The 18,175-nt window shown below is 45.3% G+C and overlaps 1 protein-coding gene across 2 annotated transcripts; it reads right to left on the bottom strand.

The window, feature by feature from the left end:
• Positions 1 to 332: 332 nt before the first annotated feature.
• On the bottom strand, positions 333 to 17,406 carry TRAPPC3 (trafficking protein particle complex subunit 3). Of its 2 annotated transcripts, none has more exons than XM_068136393.2 (5): positions 17,127 to 17,406; positions 8,855 to 8,952; positions 8,643 to 8,742; positions 3,864 to 4,046; positions 333 to 1,364 (listed from the first exon to the last, which is right to left on the bottom strand). In XM_068136393.2, exons 1-5 carry the CDS (start codon positions 17,166 to 17,168, stop codon positions 1,245 to 1,247), a joined length of 543 nt encoding a protein of 180 aa, XP_067992494.1. In that variant the 5' UTR covers positions 17,169 to 17,406; the 3' UTR covers positions 333 to 1,244. The 2 variants fall into 2 exon arrangements, with proteins under 2 accessions (XP_067992494.1, XP_067992500.1); XM_068136399.2 differs by lacking the exon at positions 17,127 to 17,406 and adding an exon at positions 10,465 to 10,483.
• Positions 17,407 to 18,175: the final 769 nt, after the last annotated feature.

The following is an 18,175-nucleotide window of genomic DNA, read 5'->3' as shown; positions in this document are numbered from 1 at the left end:
TTGCTCAGGCCTTTACCGGATTCGAACCATTACTGGATTATCTTATCATAGTCCCCAATTTCTCCGAGTTACGCATTACGCACCCCCCCCCCTTTTTTTTTTGTAATGGTACAATCCACAACTCCCCCATTTTTGTAATGGTACAACCCTAACTTTGAATCGGGAAAAGGGTAAAGGGTGCTAACTTCACGTACATCCCTTCTACTCGATGGTCCGCACAATCGCTCAAGCTTCGATTTTTCGATTTCGAATCAAGGGGTCTCCCAGGGGATCGGGGGCAGTGGGGGACTTCCATGGGGTCCTCAAAATAAGCAGAGGCCTGAACGACAACCTCAAGAGATGACCGTCTGCCCACTGTTTATTTTGTATACAAAGTAGAGGCTTGCGGAACACCTGGTTCAGCATGCACCAAACTAAAAGGGGGAACACCAACAACAGGGCGAAAGCCCAAGACAGAATGTACATATCAATGGGTAATTATCAACAGGTGAATAAAGCAAGATTAAAATAAAAGATTTCATTCCATAAACTAAATGATTTAATGATTTGTCTGAGGTTACAATTTACAAGGTGTGTGTGAGTGAGGAGGGGTGGGGGGGGGGGGGGAGGTGGAGGGAGTCACACCCAGTCAAAAATATGACTTTTCAAATGACATAAGGAAAATTATCCACCAGTGGGCAAAATTGGTAGGAAACTACAAAAATAATGAAAAGCCGCAGCAAGTTTCACTTCATGGTCAGGAGGAATTTTTTAGACAAAACATGCAAGTTCCTCAATCTGTTTAACTCAGTGAAACTTTATTCAGTGAAACACCATTAAACTTTATAACAGGCGATTATTCAGCTAACGTGTCAGATTCATTTGATTCATTTATTTCTTTTTCTCTTTCTCTTTCTCTCTCTCTCTCTCTCTCTCTCTCTCTCTCTCTCTCTCTCTCTCTCTCTCTCAAAAAACAATATAAAAACATAACAATGATAACTACACAAGTTTATTGTGAAGTCACATGCTTAGGAGGAATATAATCCATCAACCATTGACCAATATCCAAAGAGTTTTGCAGTAATCTCCATCCACTTCCCCCCGATCCCCCTCCCAATAATGTAAGTTAATTCAAAATGTACAAGTGACTCCAGGTAGGAAGAGATGAGGAATGCACGACAAGCACTGACTAATAAGGAGTGCAATTCAGATCTCAATTGATCCATATTTTAATCCGCGCAACAACGACAAAGTCAGCTGTAGAGTTACTCCTCCCCAGCCGGCATGCTCTCCTCGATACGACGCAGGAAGCGCAGCCGCAGCTCAGTCTGAAGATCACCCTGTAGCGTGTCTTGCACAATCCGCACGTCCACTGCCATCTGAACCTGCGGTGTGTGTGCAACAGATGACATTAGCAGGTTAGTTTTCACAACAGACTTCATCAAGGTTTTATCCCAGTCAAGAGTCTCATTACTGGCTCCAGCCAGGTTATTCTGAGACTGCAACTGATGCATTGGCAATGCAATTATTATGATGAGGAAAAAGCCCTCAACATCCCGAGCCCTGATCCGTTCAGTTATGGTTATGTTTCACCCCTGTTTGTTTGTCTGTCTGTGTCTGTGAGCAGGATATCTCAGAGAGTTATGGATGGATTCAGACAAAACATGCTGGACAGGTTGGGTGTGACGAGGACAAATTGATTAGATTGTAGCGGTTACCGGTAGCATGACACAATTACCCTGCACCGGCCGATGACGCAACCGGCGAGCGGTCACATGTCCTGACTCGCCCGGGCGTGTTGAGACTTGCCTTTACCGAGCGAACGCTTGCCTTGCATACCACGCCCCGTTGAGAGGCGTGGCTTATCTATTTGCATACCACGCCCCGCCTGAGAGGCGTGGCTTTTGTGTGTTGAGTTTCTGATATATATTGCCGCCCGTTCGATGGGCTGATTCAGTGCTTTGGAGTTTGTTTGAGTGAGCTGGGAATAAATAGCTCAGAGAAACCTAATTCCTGGCGTCGTCCATTTTGTCCGATTTTATCGTGCGAGCACAGCTCCCACAAGATTATACTGAAGATCCGGAGCTGGATCCAGATATCAGGATTTTTTTTTTTTTTTTAAGTGATTCTTCACCATTGAGATATTGAGCCAAAAACGATATATAACACGATATTTCAAAATGTTATGGAGAAACTTAGTGGATGAGTTGGGTAGGTGACAAGAACAAGCCGATTCGATTTTGGTTCAGGCCCGGATGCAGATCCGGCCTATCAGTGGGATGTCCCCTCCAAGTCTGGGAGGTCGGCGGTTGAAACCGCGGCCGAGTCATACCAAAGATTAAATAAAATGTTACGTGCAGCTTCCATGCTTGATGCTCTGTATTTAAAAGGATAGAGCATGGACAACCAATGCTGCAACAAAGGACATTTGCAAACCAACGTCCCAGTATAACCCTTGCCAAGAAACTGCTTCGCAAAACCAACGCTCTGTAAAGAGTATCTTCTTCTTCATTATTTGCTACAATTATCCCCACGTTCTTGTGGGGTTGACCGGCAGAAGCTTGGCCCAAGTCTATCACTAACCAGCTAGTGAGGCCTGACATTTGACTATCCAGCATTTTTCATGATACAGCATTTGGAATTTGGCCATGTTGCCAGCGATAGCTCGCCTACTCTTTGCGAAGCACACCGTGGGATATTTGACGTCCACCAACTAATGCAGCCAGATTGATGAACCATCTTGCCTGTGAAACACCTGGACAACAGTTTATAGCTGGGCAGAGACTAAAACCCAGGCTGGAGTGCTTACAGGCAAGAATGTTACATTAAAATCCATGAGATATAAGGGGGTAAAGCTGGACTCTCAGTGAACGTAAACCTCGGTAACTAGGTTTAGGTAACTCTCCCTTCCACACACCCTTTCACACACCCTCCCTCCGCTCCCTCTCCCTTCCACACCCCCTCCCTCCGCTCCCTCTCCCTTCCGCACCCCTCCCTCCGCTCCCTCTCCCTTCCGCACCGCTCCCTCTCCCTTCCGCACCTCCTCCCTTCCGCACCTCCTCCCTTCCGCACCTCCTCCCTTCCGCACCTTCTCCCTCCGCACCTCCTCCCTCCGCACCTCCTCCCTCTGCTCCATCTCCCCCCACTCCATCTCCATCCCCCCCCCCCCCCACTCCATCTCCATCTCCTCCCACTCCATCTCCTCCTCCTCCCACTCCATCTCCTCCCCCTCCCCATCTCACCCTCTTCTCTTCCCCTTCCCCTCCCCACCTCTCCCCTCCACACTCTTCCCTTCTGCCACCTCTCCTTTCTCTCCCCCCCCCCCCTCCTCCACATCTTTCTCTCCCACCCCCCTTCCTCTCCTCCTTCACCCCCCCTTCCTCCCCTCCTTCATCCCCACACCTCCCCTCCTTAATACCCCTCCTCCTTTCACGCCCCCCTCCTCCCCTCCTTTCACGTCCCCCTCCTCCCCTCCTTTCACCCCCTCTACTCCCCTCCTTTCACCCCCTATACTCCCCTCCTTTCACCCCCTATACTCCCCTCCTTTCACCCCCTATACTCCCCTCCTTTCACACTCCCTTCCCCTCCTTTCACCCTCCCTTCCCCTCCTATCTCTTCCCCCTCTCTTAATATTCCCGTCAGCTAAGCTAAAGGTTGTATTTGCTAGTATTGAATAAAAAACTGGCTCATCATGGACTAATGTATTCCATTCAAAGAACATTTTGAACACCCCTCGTATCATATCTTTAAAGCCGAAATTGATGTCACAAGCAAAGTAAATGACTTGGCTGTTCGTTTGTAAAACAAAATTCCATGTCAATATTGTGCATATGAAGAGCACTTCAGGAGGGAGGAAGGAAGATTGCAGTACGTATGCATCTTACCATCTCAAGAGCACCACGCAGCACCCCACAAAGCAGGCTAGAATAGGATAGGCCTGTATGGTTGTCAGGCAACTCCACAAATTCGGCCAACGGATTTGAGTCGAGTTGCAGGGAGAATTCATCTCCTGCTGGACTCCAGTTGGTCACGATTGGAGTCACACCAAGGTAAAGTTTGAAGGCGTTCTGTGGGGAATAAGTCGTCCAAAATTATTACTATTTTAAGATAAAATCTGCAATTGAATCTTTACTGAAGTTAAAGTGGAATATAGTTGTCTGATCTTCACTACAATCTACATTTTCATTTTTCATTCATGTCCTACTTCTATTCATATTGTTACGTTTATGAGGGTGGGTGAGAGGATACCGTAGGGAATGTAAGACTGTATAATATTATTGTAGCATGGACGCGTAGGAGAAATCTTGATGTGCTTTCCTAGGAGAACTGTAGCTTAAGATTGTATATTTGTCTTCACATGAGGGGTGAAGCAGTGCTAATTATCGGTAGGGAATAAGGTTCGTTTTCCCGAGTACGTTATTTCCCCTCTACGTTTTGCTGACAAGGCCGGCCATGGAAAACTCCTTTAAACAACAACAACCGCCAACAGAACCCAAGCAGAGCCGATCAGACTAAGCCCCACCTCTAAAAGGACCATAGGAAATAGGCCACGCCCCTGAGGGACATGATTAGCCCTGGGGTTGTGGGTGGGGTGAACTGGGAGGGACGTTCGGTGATTGGCTCTGAAGAGGAAGGAAAGGAGCGCATGCGTCTCCTTTTTTCTTTTTCTTTTTTTCTCTTTCTCTCTCTTTCTCTCTCTCTCTCTCTCTCTCTCTTTCTCTTTCTCTTTCTCTTTCTCTTTCTCTTTCTCTCTCTCTTTCTCTTTCTCTTTCTCTTTCTCTCTCTTTCTCTCTCTCTCTCTCTCTCTCTCTCTTTCTCTTTCTCTTCTCTCTCTCTCTTTCTCTTTCTCTTTCTCTTTCTCTCTCTCTCTCTCTCTCTCTCTCTCTCTCTCTGGGATTTTTGTGCACGCTTCTGGAGTGAGGAGCACTTTGCTGCGTTGGCAGTATTTTGCAGGAGGTTTCGGCGAATGCTTGAGTAGGCTGAAGGCCGTGTCGTTCTTCCAAGGGAGAGCAAAAAAGGGCCGTCTCGACAACTCACCTCACGTTTGCGGTGCCATCGAGTGCGGCGCCGCTGTCATCTTGTGCCAGGTTCCCGCCAGAGGGACATCGAGCTCTGACCCTTGTCCCCAGCTGCCAACCTCGCAGAGGAACTTGTGAGGCCAGAGCTAAGTGCCGGCACTACAAAGGAAACATTTTATTTTTATTATCTTTCCCCTCGTCTGTTTTTGTGTCTGATGGAGGATTCTCAAGGTCGGAATTTCGATTAGTTTATCTCTTTAGTTTAATAAATTAACATTTATTTCACTCCTGGCTTTATTTTCATTAAATCATATTTGTTAAATTGACTGTCGTGTTTACTTGTTTGTGGTTTTGGAATAAATCCATGTTTGATTTTATTCAGCTAAACGTCTCGCATCCCGTCATTCCCGCGCGTGTAAAAATAACCGCCATTTTCGGCTGCTGCCTCGGGAGTAAAAACGTTCGGTCATTCGTCATCCTGCAGTCTTAATCGCTGGTGATACGACAATATGTTCACCCCTTAGACTTAGAGTCTTAGACTAACCTCCATTACAAATGACCACTGATACTTAGGGTATCCCTCATCTACCATCATCCACAGCTCTCCTCTTTATGCATGAGGATGATACACAACCCAATAACTCCAATGCCACTTTATTAAGGAATTCCACCAACCTCTATTATATGCTTCAAGTACATATATGCACAGAAACGACAAAATTATTGACACCACCAACCTTTTCACCAATATGTCTTCTCCAACACCCACCCTTTCCCCCTCCTCAAATTATTCCTTTTCTAAACTTTCTTCGCCCCTCCCCCAGCAAATCCTTAGTGCATATATAATACTAGTAAAAAGCTCATCAAAAATGATGGGACGGAATTTTTTTTTTTTTTTCAGACAATTTATTTGACGGTACAGCCTTGTGAGCATGCCAAAGTCTGAAGCCTCGGCCTTGTGTCAGGTGTGCTTATATCTTCTTAATTTATTAGACATCCTACGGACGTAAATAAACACTCGTTGTAATCTGTGCGCGTTGCACATCACGTGCAGCGAATTGCACCCCCCTGCGCCTTGTATTTATTGTTATTTTTTTTTAAAACGCTTCTGTACACCTCCCTTGAGGCACGGTTTGCAAAACACCATCTAGAATTCCAATAGAAGAGACATAATTACTCTTTTATGGAAAATGTTTTTCGGGTTTGTTTAATCCTCAAAAATATATCATAGTGAACACACATTCACATTAAAAGATTAGCCTTTAAAACCTACCCTTATGAAGGGGGACAGAGATCTGTTCAAACACACAAAAATACAAATGGACTGTGTTTTATATGGTAGATATACAGTGCCTATAGAAAGTCTACACCCCTTTCAAAATGTTCACCTTTTGTTGTCTTATATCCTCGAAGTAAATTGCATTAAATCAGACTTTTTCACATTTATTTACACATCGTAACCCACAACTTCCAAGTGAAAAACAAATTCTACAAATTTCAGAAAATTAATTAACAATATAAGACTACACTGACTATCTTGGTTGGATAAGTGTCCACCCCCACCCCCCCCCCCCCCCCTGAATCAATACGATGTGAAAGCACCTTTGACAGCAATTACAGCTATTAGTCTGTTGGAATAGGTCTCTACCAACCTTGCACACCTTGATTGAGAAATATTTGCCCATTTTTCTGCACAAAACTGTTCAAGCTCAGTCAAGTTGCGTGGGGAGCATTGATGGACAGAAATCTTCAAATCATGCCACAGATTTTCGATTGGATTCAGGTTGGAGCTCTGACTGGACCACTCAGACATTTATTTATCTTTTTGTTCATTAGCCACTCCAGTGTAGCTTTGGCAGCGTGCTTCGGGTCGTTGTCATGCTGAAAGTTTAATTTCAATCCGAAAAAGCGAGTTGCAGGTTTTCCTCTAGGATTTTTCTGTATTTTGCACCATCCATTTTCCCTTCTATCCTGACAAGTGCCTCAGTCCCTGCTGATGAGAAACATCCCCATAACATGATGCTGCCACCAACATGCTTCACAGTAGGGATGGTGTTCTTTGGGTGATGTGCTGTGTTGGGTTTATGTCAAACATAACGTTTTGTATTTCGGCCAAAAAGTTCCATCTTGGTTTCGTCAGACAAGATGTTTTGCCACATGGCTTCAGAATCTTCAGAGTGGTTTTTTGCATACCTCAAACAGGACTCAAGGTGGGGTTTTTTGAGTAATGGCTTCCTTCTTGCCACCCTACCGTACAGACGAGACTTGTGGAGTGCTTCGGATATTGTTGTCCCATACACACAGTGACCAGTCATTGCCATAAAGACCTGTAGCTCTTTCAAGTTGGCATTGGCCTCTTGATGGGATGGGTTAATTCCCCCAAGGTTACGGATGGGTTAATTCCCCCAGACATAAGGAAGGGTTATTTTCCCCAGAACTGTGGGCAGGTTAATTCCCCCAGACTTATGGACAGGTTTATTTCCCCAGAATTATGGATGGATTAATTCCCCCAGACTTAAGATTGAATGACTTGAATGATTGAATGGCTTAAGATTGGATGGGTTAATTCCCCCAGACTTAAGAACAAGTTAATTTCCCCAGAATTATGGATGGGTTAATTTACCCAGAATTAGGGATTTTTTTTTTTTTTTGTATACAGAATCGAGGCTTGTGAAAGAGCTAACATTTATCACACAAACAAATCAAACAGACAAACAAAGTATATAAAAAGGGGAGCGGTAGACAAGATGGGGAGAGAAGGGGAAGCACACAAACACAACATTTGAGAGCAGGGACATTGGGAGAACTGTGGGAGGGAGAGGGCTTGGGGAGAGGAAGCGTGGGAAGGGGTGAGGGGGTGGGAGAAGTATAAAACACAAGGACCATAAAACACAAGGACACTGCAAGGACTTCCAGGAAAGAAGTTGGTATTTCAAAAAAGTGGATTTGGGGTGAAATTAGTGGGGGTAGAAAAGATCAAGGTTTTGCATTGGGGAAGATAAGAGATGGTGGTGAACAGCTGTTTTAAAGACCTGGAGGGAGGAGTGGGATTGAAGAGAGTGAGGGAGTTTGTTCCAGAGGCGGGAGTAAAGAGGAATGAAGGAGTGAAGGTGAGCAGAGAGTCTTGATTTTGGCAGTTTAACCATAAGAGGGTTGCAGGCAGATCTTGTGCGACCTGTAGGAATATTTGGGGGACAGAGCACAGACAGAGCTGGGGGAGCAAGGCCGGAGAGGAGTCGGTAGAAGACGGAAAGACCACCAACCTGCCTGCGGTGAGTAAGTGCTTGTGAGTGGTGAGTAATATGCCCTCTGAGATTGGTTAATTACTCCAGAATTATGGATGGGTTAATTCCCCCAGAATTACCGAGAGGTTAATTTCCCCCGTATTACAGATGGGATCATTTCTCCAGAATTACAGATGGGTTGATTTCATCAGAATTGGTGTATTTTGACATGCCTTATATTAGCTCCTGGCACCGGGAGCAGCATTATGTTATACACAATTACATCGAGAGAATTGGAGACCTCCCTCCATTCTGCACGCCCGGAATGATAGTTTTTACCCCCTAAAACATTCCCGGGCACACCCTTTAAACAAACATAGAAACAGGCATTTTTCGATCTATGGTATGATAATAGAACAACCTTGGAAATCACATCGGCAGTCTCTCGAAAGTCGTGACACCGTCCAACATTTGTCCGAGCAAGAAAGTCTTCAATGATCCGTACTCCGATGTTGTAACCCCTATCAGGTGAGAGGGAGAAAACAAAGTCATGGATAACCTTGACTTCTATACCAATTGATGAGCAGAACAGAGAAGGCATAATGCAGAAGGGCATATGAGATTATGACTTACATTTTGTCCAGTTTTTTGTTGACTTCTTCATCACTCTCGTAGTCTTTGCAGAGCTGAGTCACCAGTGCTCCATATGTTAGAGAGAATAGCTCCAGGCTCTGTGTAGAACCAGGAAGCGGCAAATTAATAATCAAATGAACTAACCATTAATTAATAAGCTTAGCAATTAGACAGGACTACGACGACTACGACTGCTATTTCAAACAACCCCAATTATTCCCACCTTCTTGTGGTTTCAGCTTGGGAAAGTTTTTGGCCCAGGTCTTTCAAGAACAATCTGTCCAGGCCTGATTATCAACTGAAGGTAGCAGGAATTTATAATTTGTTCAGGATGCCAGCGATAACTCACTTAATCTTCATGAAAGACAGTGCTATCTTCATTGTCCACCAACAACCAGTGGTGGCAGACAGGTCCTCTGGTTTAAATGTCGTCGACCGTCTTTGCAATGGACAGCACACAGATGATGCCTCGCCCTACATGTGAAACACCAGGATGACAGTTTATAGCTGCATCGAGATCCAAACCCAGGCCAGACAGCTCAAAGGCAAATGCACTACCTCTAGGCTATCCTGCAAACCCCACGTTTAGCAAAAGAAACACATCCACAAATTATATGTTCTTGCAATTCTAATGTCACACAAGTTTCATGTTATGAGAATTTGAATTTTAGAACTCTGCGAAGGGTTGTGTGAGTGGTTTACGTCAGCCGACAAGACAAACAATAGATTCGATCATCTAAAAGTTGGTAGGTACATAGTAGACACGGTTGGCATCGAGTGTTAGCCCTTTTCATCCATGAGGAATGGCTCGTGTTTGGACCATCAGTCACACCTCGTTTTTCTACAGTGGGAAACATCCTCTTATCAACGAAGAGTTGATAATATCCATTATTACTTTGTAGAATGTAGGTCTTTTTTTTTTTTTGACCTCCATGGACTGTTATACCATGGAGTGACTTTGAGGAAAAGCTCTCAATGTCTATAAAATACTCCAATGGCTCAGCATCTCAAAGATTCAAACAGCCTCCGACAGTCTAGCTCCGCACCGGCCTTCTCGTGGGAGGGTTGTTTTCAGTAATGGATGTAGAGGTGAAAGGCGAATCACTGGCACCTTAGAACCAGTTGCTTCAGACAGATGGGGTTCATTAGCCTTGGTAGGCAGCACATCGAGGAGAAGGAAACTCTGAATCCAAATTCGGCACTGCCTTGCGGTTCAGGGTTTTAAGCCAAAGGCTAAGTAAGGCTTTAACAGGATAAAGACAGTAATCCTTTTTTAAAGGAGGTGGCCTTTGCATTCATTAATTTGTGGGCCACCCTTTGGAAAGGTGTACTACCCCATTTTCACCTCCCGATCAAGGTTACATGAAGCCATGGGAGGAGGTGGTAGATGGCCATGGAGGTAGCTGGCTCACATTGCCAGTAATGGCTGCATGGCCTTGATGCTAGACAAAGGATTCTATTATGGAGAACAATGGCTAGGAACACCCATCCACTATAGACACTGCCTGGAAGAAATCAATGGCAAACAACTTCCATACATGCCAAGAAAACAATCACGATCAAAAATCCAAGAGATAAAGCAAAGCAACTTCCTTTTCAGGGACTTTTACCTGTGTTTGTTGAATCTGCAGCTGCCTCTTCAACCTCCATCTAATTTTTTATTTTAATGCTTCACTTTCCTTGTTTCTCTGTCAGGAGTACCACAATGTTCTTATTCTTCACCACTATCTATTCCTCTTCTGCCTGCTCTTCTACAGAAAGATTACTTTTCCAAAACTGTCAGCTAAGTGCTTAGTCTACCAACTCTTCTCGCGTACCAACAGCACTACTTTTCTCCGTGCCTTCAGCAAAAATCCTTACCTTAAATCCTGTAATTTTGATCTGTCCAGAATCAGCATTCCTCCACTTCCTGTCCCCTCTCACCACTTACCCCCTCATCCCACCTCCTCAAAGCTTAATGTCATCCTATTCTGCATCCCTCCTCACCCATCCTCTCAATGCTTCTTCCTCACCTCACCCACTTAAAACTCCCCCTCACAACGCCCCTCAAAGATCCCGCCCTCCCCCACACCTCATCTGCCCCTGTCTCCTGTACTCTTCCAACACCTCCTCCCCTGTACTCAACTCCGTGGACCTCAACATCCGAGGTCTCCGTTCCAACATGACAGATCTCTCAATCCAGGCCACTGCCAATAAACCAGACATTCGGTTTAACAGAATCCTTCATCCCATAGGACGACCCAACATCCTTAGTTTGTCTTCACAGCTATTTTCTCCCATGATTGGATCGGGCTGAAACCTGCCTCAGCGGCGGAGTTGCACTTTACATCAAAAAAACAATTTCCCATTTTACTGATATTATACCTCCCAACCCCCAGGAGTACCTTTGGCTGCAACTTCCCCTCCGCTCTCACCTCTTGTTCGTCTGTGTGTTGTACCGTCCTCCAAACAGTGACGACTGCATCTACATCTCTCAGAGACAACATGGACCATGTTTTAACTACTCACCCCAACTCTCTCCTTCTCATATCTGGCGATTTCAATTGTCATCACGCAACTTAAGTGGGTGTTGGTATCTGGTACCTATCTCACCAGCCATGGCAGTTCAGCAAAGGACTTTTGTAACTCCATGACACTGATTCTATCTGTGAACTTTCCCACCCAGATTTCTCCCAATGGCAAATATTCCCTTCTGGACTTGGTGATGATAAACTTCCCTGTTAATGTCTCCTGCCCTTCCCCTACTCCAATTGGTTTGTCTGATCATATGCTCGTGAGAGTCAACATTTCAATGTCTATTCTCAGAACCGCAACGACGGCGAGTCTGGCATTTCACTCAAGCAGATTGGCAGGGATTGCAAGCAGCCATCTCTCTTCAGGACTGCTCTCCCATATCTACTACCCCTAATGTTAACACGGCCTGGCAATTCTTCCACAGAAACCTGCTCTCTCTCATGCACAGATTCATCCCATGTCATCTTCCATTATCCTACCACTCTTTCTGCCCATGGTACACTGAATCCTGTGGTGAGACAGTTGCTCTGAAACAACTTGCCTTCTCTTTCTGGAAAGTAAACCCAACCAAAGGTAATCTCAGCTCATTCTACAAAGCCTGCAACAAGTGTGTGTCCACTCTAAGGAGAACCAGAAAGCAACATCTGCCCAACCTCAAGAATGAACTTGCAAACTCATCTCCTTCCTCTAAAACCTAGTGGTGCCTTATTACGTCCGCCTCAAGTGTGCTCCCATCCATCCCTTCCCTCTCATCAAATGGGACCACAGCTGACTCTGCTCATGAGAAGGCAAAAATGCCTCAATTCTGTGTTTGCTTCCAAATTTTGTAACCCCAATCTCATAACCAGTTGCATCAATTGCTCCTGGACTCTGTGTCTTTTGCACCTGAGAAGGTAGACTCTGACTCTGCAACTGGACAGGACGGCATCAGCTCACGTGTCCTCAAAACCTGCTCTGCTGCTCTTGCACTTCCTCTCTCTGCCCTTTTCACCCTGTCATTCACCACAGGTCATCTTCCATCTGCTTGGAAATCCACTAAAATCACAGCATTACATAAAAAGGTGCAAAAATTATTTCCCTTAACAAACCAATTAGCTTGCTTCCAATTATCAAGCAAAGTCAGGGAATCTATCATCGCAGTTGATATGAAATCCTTCCTTTTCTCCAAAAACCTCATCTTAGATCATCAATTTGGTTTCAATGGTTTCAGACCACGTCACTCCACCTTGGACATGCTGCTTATACTCTCCCAACAATGGATAGGGGTCCTCAATGTCAGACATGAGATCATGGCTGTCTCCCTGCACATATCTCATACTTTTGTTACAGTCTGGCATCCTGCCTTACTCTCCAAATTCTCTACCTATGGAATCCAAGGTCAACTCTACATATGGCTTACTGACTTCCTCTACACTCGTAGCCAACGTGTGGCACCCAACGGAATCCTTTCATCTCTCCCTGTTAAGGCTTGTGTGCCCCAAGGCAGTGTTCTGGGACAAGTACTATTCTTGATCTTCATCAACGATCTCTCTGACTCTCTGGAAAATCCCCTTTATCTATTTGCTGATAACTCCACCCTCTGCCATGACATCCCTCATCCTTCAGACAGGCAGGCAGCAGCCTATTTCCTCTCTTCAGACCTTGAAAAAAAAAACTGATCAAACACTTGGAATATGTTTTTCAATCCTGACAAATCTCATACTTTCACCATCTCTCTCCAAAATAACCGTATGGCAAACCCTCCTATCTACTTTCTTAAAAATTATTTTGAAGAGGTCCAGTCATCCAAACTCCTGGGTCTCACTATCAGCCATGATCTTTCTTGGGCAAACCACATATCAAAGTTAGCCTCCAAAGCCAGTCACCCACTGGGCATTCTCTGTCATACAAAGTCCTTCCTTGGCACACCTGTACTTTTATCCACCTACAAGGCTTTCATACACAGGTTGATGGAGTACAGCTCTCAACTGTAGGCTGGCACCCCTGCATCACATATTGCTCATCTTGATGGCGTGGAAACCAAGGCCTTCAAGAGAAATGGAATCTCCTGCGATGCGATGAACCTGAATCTATGGGTCCATCGCCTTCCCATCGCGGACAGGTCGTTGGTCTCTGTCTTCTATCACCTTCGTTCTGTTCTTGCACCCTCTGCTCTTACCATGTGTTGTTGTCCCACCATTCCCCCCCACCCCCGCCTCCCTCACCAGGTTTTTGCAGGGCTCATATAGTCCACCATCAGACCTCTTCTGGTGAAATTCCCAAAATCCAGAATCACTGCTCACCTCCTCTCATCGGTTCCTCTTTTTTTTCCCCAAATGTGGAACCAATCAACATTCGTGGAACCAATTAACATTCTCTTCAATCTCATTCTTCCCTCCAGGTCTTCCAGACAGCTATTCACCACCATCTCAGATCATCACCAATCCAAAACCATGATCTTTTATTTTCAAAACCAAACCTTTTCAAAACCATGACCATAAAGATCACACGGCATTCTTCGCGAGGAGTAGATGAACTATCGTCAGCAGCCTTCTGCACAGTTTGCATGTTATATGTGAATAGCCATCTTTGGATTTGTCTTCGTTCATATGCATCATTGACTGAGGGCAAGGCTGTGCCACCGATGCAATGCGTCCTCCTGGTGCAGGAATTTGGAATTTGGACAGGGTACCGGCGGTAGCTCGCCTACTCTTCACCAAGGACACCATGGGATTTCTAACATCCACCAAGTAATGTCGGCAGATGGGACGCCCATTTAACATCCATCCAAGGGACGGCACACACATGAATGAATCACCCTGCCTGTGAAAATTGGAACCCATGCTAGACAGCATAAGGCGAGTGTGCGTACCTCTAAGCCATCCTGCCAGCTCCGTCTTCGGATAAGAAGGGAAAACAATTATAGATGCTCTTGAAGACCTTCCATGAGATTTCATCAAGTTGTTAATCACATCGGTTTGACTTTCTCAGAGCGGTTGATCATCCTTGGCTGAAGAAACCCCATTTATTTTTGCAGTGACACAATGAAGGACAAGGATATTAGGAGAATCTGCCTTTTTATTTATTAATATTTCGTAAGCAGCCTATGGCTGCTGGTTGCATCATTCTCTGGAAACGTGGCAGTGCCCGCTGTCCCCAGTCAGCTGGTACTCATTTTGCCAACCTTGGAAGGATGACAGACTGAGTCAACCCACCTGGTGTTATTTAACGGCGTGACATGGGCTCAAAACTAAAGACCCTAAGAACTCATGCCAACCACCTTAAGCATTAAACCAACACCAGGCTTTACTGTTGCATTAATCATAGTACAATGCAAGAGATCCTATGTACTATTTCATCCATCACATTAGTCGACAATAGACAAACTAGAACGGCACTCAGTAGAGCGCATAACTCCCTCCGCCACGCTGAACAGTTTATGTTTTGTATCCCAATGAGAGGCCGGGTCTGGATTCGGACCTGAACCAAAATCGAATCGGCTTGTTCTTGTCACCTAACCACCTCGTCCACCAAGTTTATTCATAACTCGTCCATAACTTTTTAAAATATCATGTTAAATATCGCTTTTCAGCCGATCTCTCAATGGTGAAGATCATCAACCTCCCCACCTGCTATGTATCGGTTTTAACCCTATCTCCCAAAGGTGAAGAATCAATTAACAACTTCTACTAGCCAGATCCGGATCCGGATCTTCACCAAAATCTAACTATTTCGTCCTTGCCTCATACACTACCTCTCTGCCAAATTTCGTCCGAATCCATCCACAAATTTTTAAGATATCTTATTCACAGACAAACAAATACATAGCAAGCTACTTGCGAAATCCCTAAAATAAGTTGTTGGGCTATGCTAACCTCAAAAATAATTGGTGGTTGAATTCAGTGGCCATATATACAAATCCTCTTAAAATTTCAAGTCAATCGAATGGAAATTGAAGATTTTTATTTTTTTTTAATACAAGATCGAGGCTCGTGAAAGAGCTAACATTAATCACACAAAAAGTCAAACCGACACATAAAACATATAATAAGGGGAGCGGTAGACAAGATGGGGAGAGAGGAGGCAGGGCACAAACGCAACATTTGAGAGCAGGGAGATCAAGAGACATGTGGGAGGGGAAGGCTTGGGGGGAGGTGGGAGAGGTATAAACATATGGACACTGCAAGGACTTCCAGGAAAAAAGTTGGAATTTCAAAAAAAAGTGTATCTGGGGTCAATTAGCGGGGGTAGAAAAGATCAAGGTTTTGGATGGGGGAAGATAAGAGATGGTGGTGAACAGCTGTTTTAAAGACCTGGAGGGGGGAGTGGGATTGAAGGGAGTGGGGGAGTTTGTTCCAGAGGCGGGAGAAAAGGGGAATGAAAAAGTGAAGGTGAGCAGAGAGCCGAGATTTTGGCAGTTTAACCATAAGAGGGTTGCTGGCAGATCTTGTGTGACCTGTTGGAATATTTGGGGGACAGAGCACAGAGAGAACTGGGGGAGCAAGGCCGGAGAGGAGTCGGTAGAAGACAGAAAGACCACCAACCTGCCTGCGGTGAGTGAGTGAAAGGCCCTCGGAGTTAGCTTCATCGCAGGAGATTCCAATGATTCTGAAAGCTTGGGTTTCAACAGCGTGAAGGCGAGCTAGGTGTGAGGCAGGAGCACCGGCCCAGTATTCCATTGAGCTGCAGATGAAAGCCTTGTATGTGGTGAGGAGCTCAGGTGTGCCAAGGAAGGACTTCGCACGACGGAGGATGCCCAGTCGGCGACTGGCTTTGGAAGCCAGCTTGGAAATGTGGTTTTCCCAAGAAAGATCATGGCAGATAGTGAGACCCAAAAGCTTGAGCGACAGAACTTCTTGGAGAGGATTGTTGAGAAAGTAGATGGGAGGGTTTTCCAGTCGGTCTTTTCGGAGAGACATAGTAAGAGTGTGGGATTTGTCAGGATTGAAAGATATGTTCCACTTGTTTGCCCAGTCTGTTATTTTGTCCAGGTCTGCAGAGAGTGAGGAGGCTGCAGGTTGCTGATCTGAGGGATGAGGAATGGAGCGGCAGAGAGTGGATTCATCAGCAAAGAGATAGAGAGGATTTTCCAGAGAGTCGGAGAGATCATTGATGAAGACCAGAAAAAGCACAGGGCCAAGAACACTGCCTTGGGGAACTGCAGCCAGAACAGGTAGGGGAGATGAGAGAAATCCATTCAGGGCCACACGTTGACTACGACTAGAGAGGAAGTCTGCAAGCCATGAGTGGAGATTTCCATGGATACCATGTCCATAGGAGAAGAGTTTGGTGAGCAGAGCGGGGTGCCAGACCGTATCGAAGGCACGTGATATGTCAAAGGAGACAGCTCTGATTTCCTGTTTGGCATTGAGAACCTCCATCCATTGTTGACAGCAGAAGCAGCATGTCCAGAGTAGAATGTCTATAACCTATAATGTCTATAAGGAATCTGCTGGAGATCAAAAATCACACGCGAATTACACCCACAAGTCTTGTAGTATGTGCATCAACTACTATTTGCTGTAAATTCGGTACGACAGACAAGGTTAGATAGAGCCCAGTGTTCAATGTCGACTTTCAACCACCTCTCGTTTCCATAAGCACTATGACGTCACGGTAGTTGAGCGACATTCAACAAGCGCATCTCCGCACCAGATCGGTGAGGAACCCGACGGTTTACCAGCGCAAAGTCTCTACCGTAGTCGTACAGTACTGTGTTCAGGACGATGCGCACACAACGTGTACAGTTTTACACTGAATGCCAAGCGGCCATCCTTACGATCTTTTTGCTCTCCGTGCCCCTGTTCGCTTGTCGCGACATGACGGCAGTGAAGGAGGAAGGCCAAGTGCCAACGTTGACTTGGAAGTCGTTGTGAAACCTGAACAAATCAAAGAAGACAGTATTTGTTAATTATTCCTCCTTTTCCTCTGGTTGTGTACGAAAATGCTCTGCGAACGTAAATTAAGGATTGCATTAAAAATATAAAACAAATGGGAAAGGGCGGTGACAACGCCTCGACAATAAAACGACCAAACACTGAGTTCCGACTGTTAACAACACCGCCATGGTCGCATAAACCGGGCAAATACTACACCGTTTAGTAACAGTTGTATTGACAAAACAAAAGGACTTTGTACGATGGAAGATGCACAGTTGTCAGAAGCCAACTGGCTTTGGAAGCCAACTCTGAAATGTGGCTGAGAGTCAATTCCAGGGGGTTTGAATGATTGAATTTCGTCAAGAGGATTGTTTAGAGGAAGAAGGCCATGTTGTTAAGCGGTTCCGAGCGGTGAGCACTCCGTTCCGTTGGAGTGCTTGTTTGCGCGCTTTGAATCAAGCAAGCCGTTTGGCAAGAGAAATTGTACATATTTTATAGATGTACTCACATTCTAATTGTACTTAATTTATCAAGCTATAAACACACACACACACACATGTCTTTCAATCCTGACAAATCTCACACTTACTATGTCTCTCCGAAAAGATCGACTGGACAACCCTCCCATGCACTTTCTCAACAATCCTCTCCAAAAAGTTCTGTCACTCAAGCTTTTGGGTCTCACTATCTGCCATGATCTTTCCTGGGAAAACCACATTTCCAAGCTGGACTCCAAAGCCAGTCGCCGACTGGGCATCCTCCGTCGTGCGAAGTCCTTCCTTGGCACACCTGAGCTCCTCACCACATACAAGGCTTTCATCCGCAGCTCAATGGAGTACTGCTCTCCCCTCTGGGCTGGTGCTCCTGCCTCACACCTAGCTCGTCTTCACGCTGTTGAAACCAAAGCTTTCAGAATCATTGGAATCTCCTGCGATGAAGCTAACTCCGA

The sequence above is a fragment of the Myxine glutinosa genome, chromosome 1 (assembly GCF_964187855.1).
Source record: "Myxine glutinosa chromosome 1, kmMyxGlut1.1, whole genome shotgun sequence".
NCBI lineage: Eukaryota > Metazoa > Chordata > Myxini > Myxiniformes > Myxinidae > Myxine > Myxine glutinosa.
The sequence above is the reverse complement of the archived record's forward strand: the minus strand, read 5'-3'. Positions and strand labels throughout refer to the sequence as shown.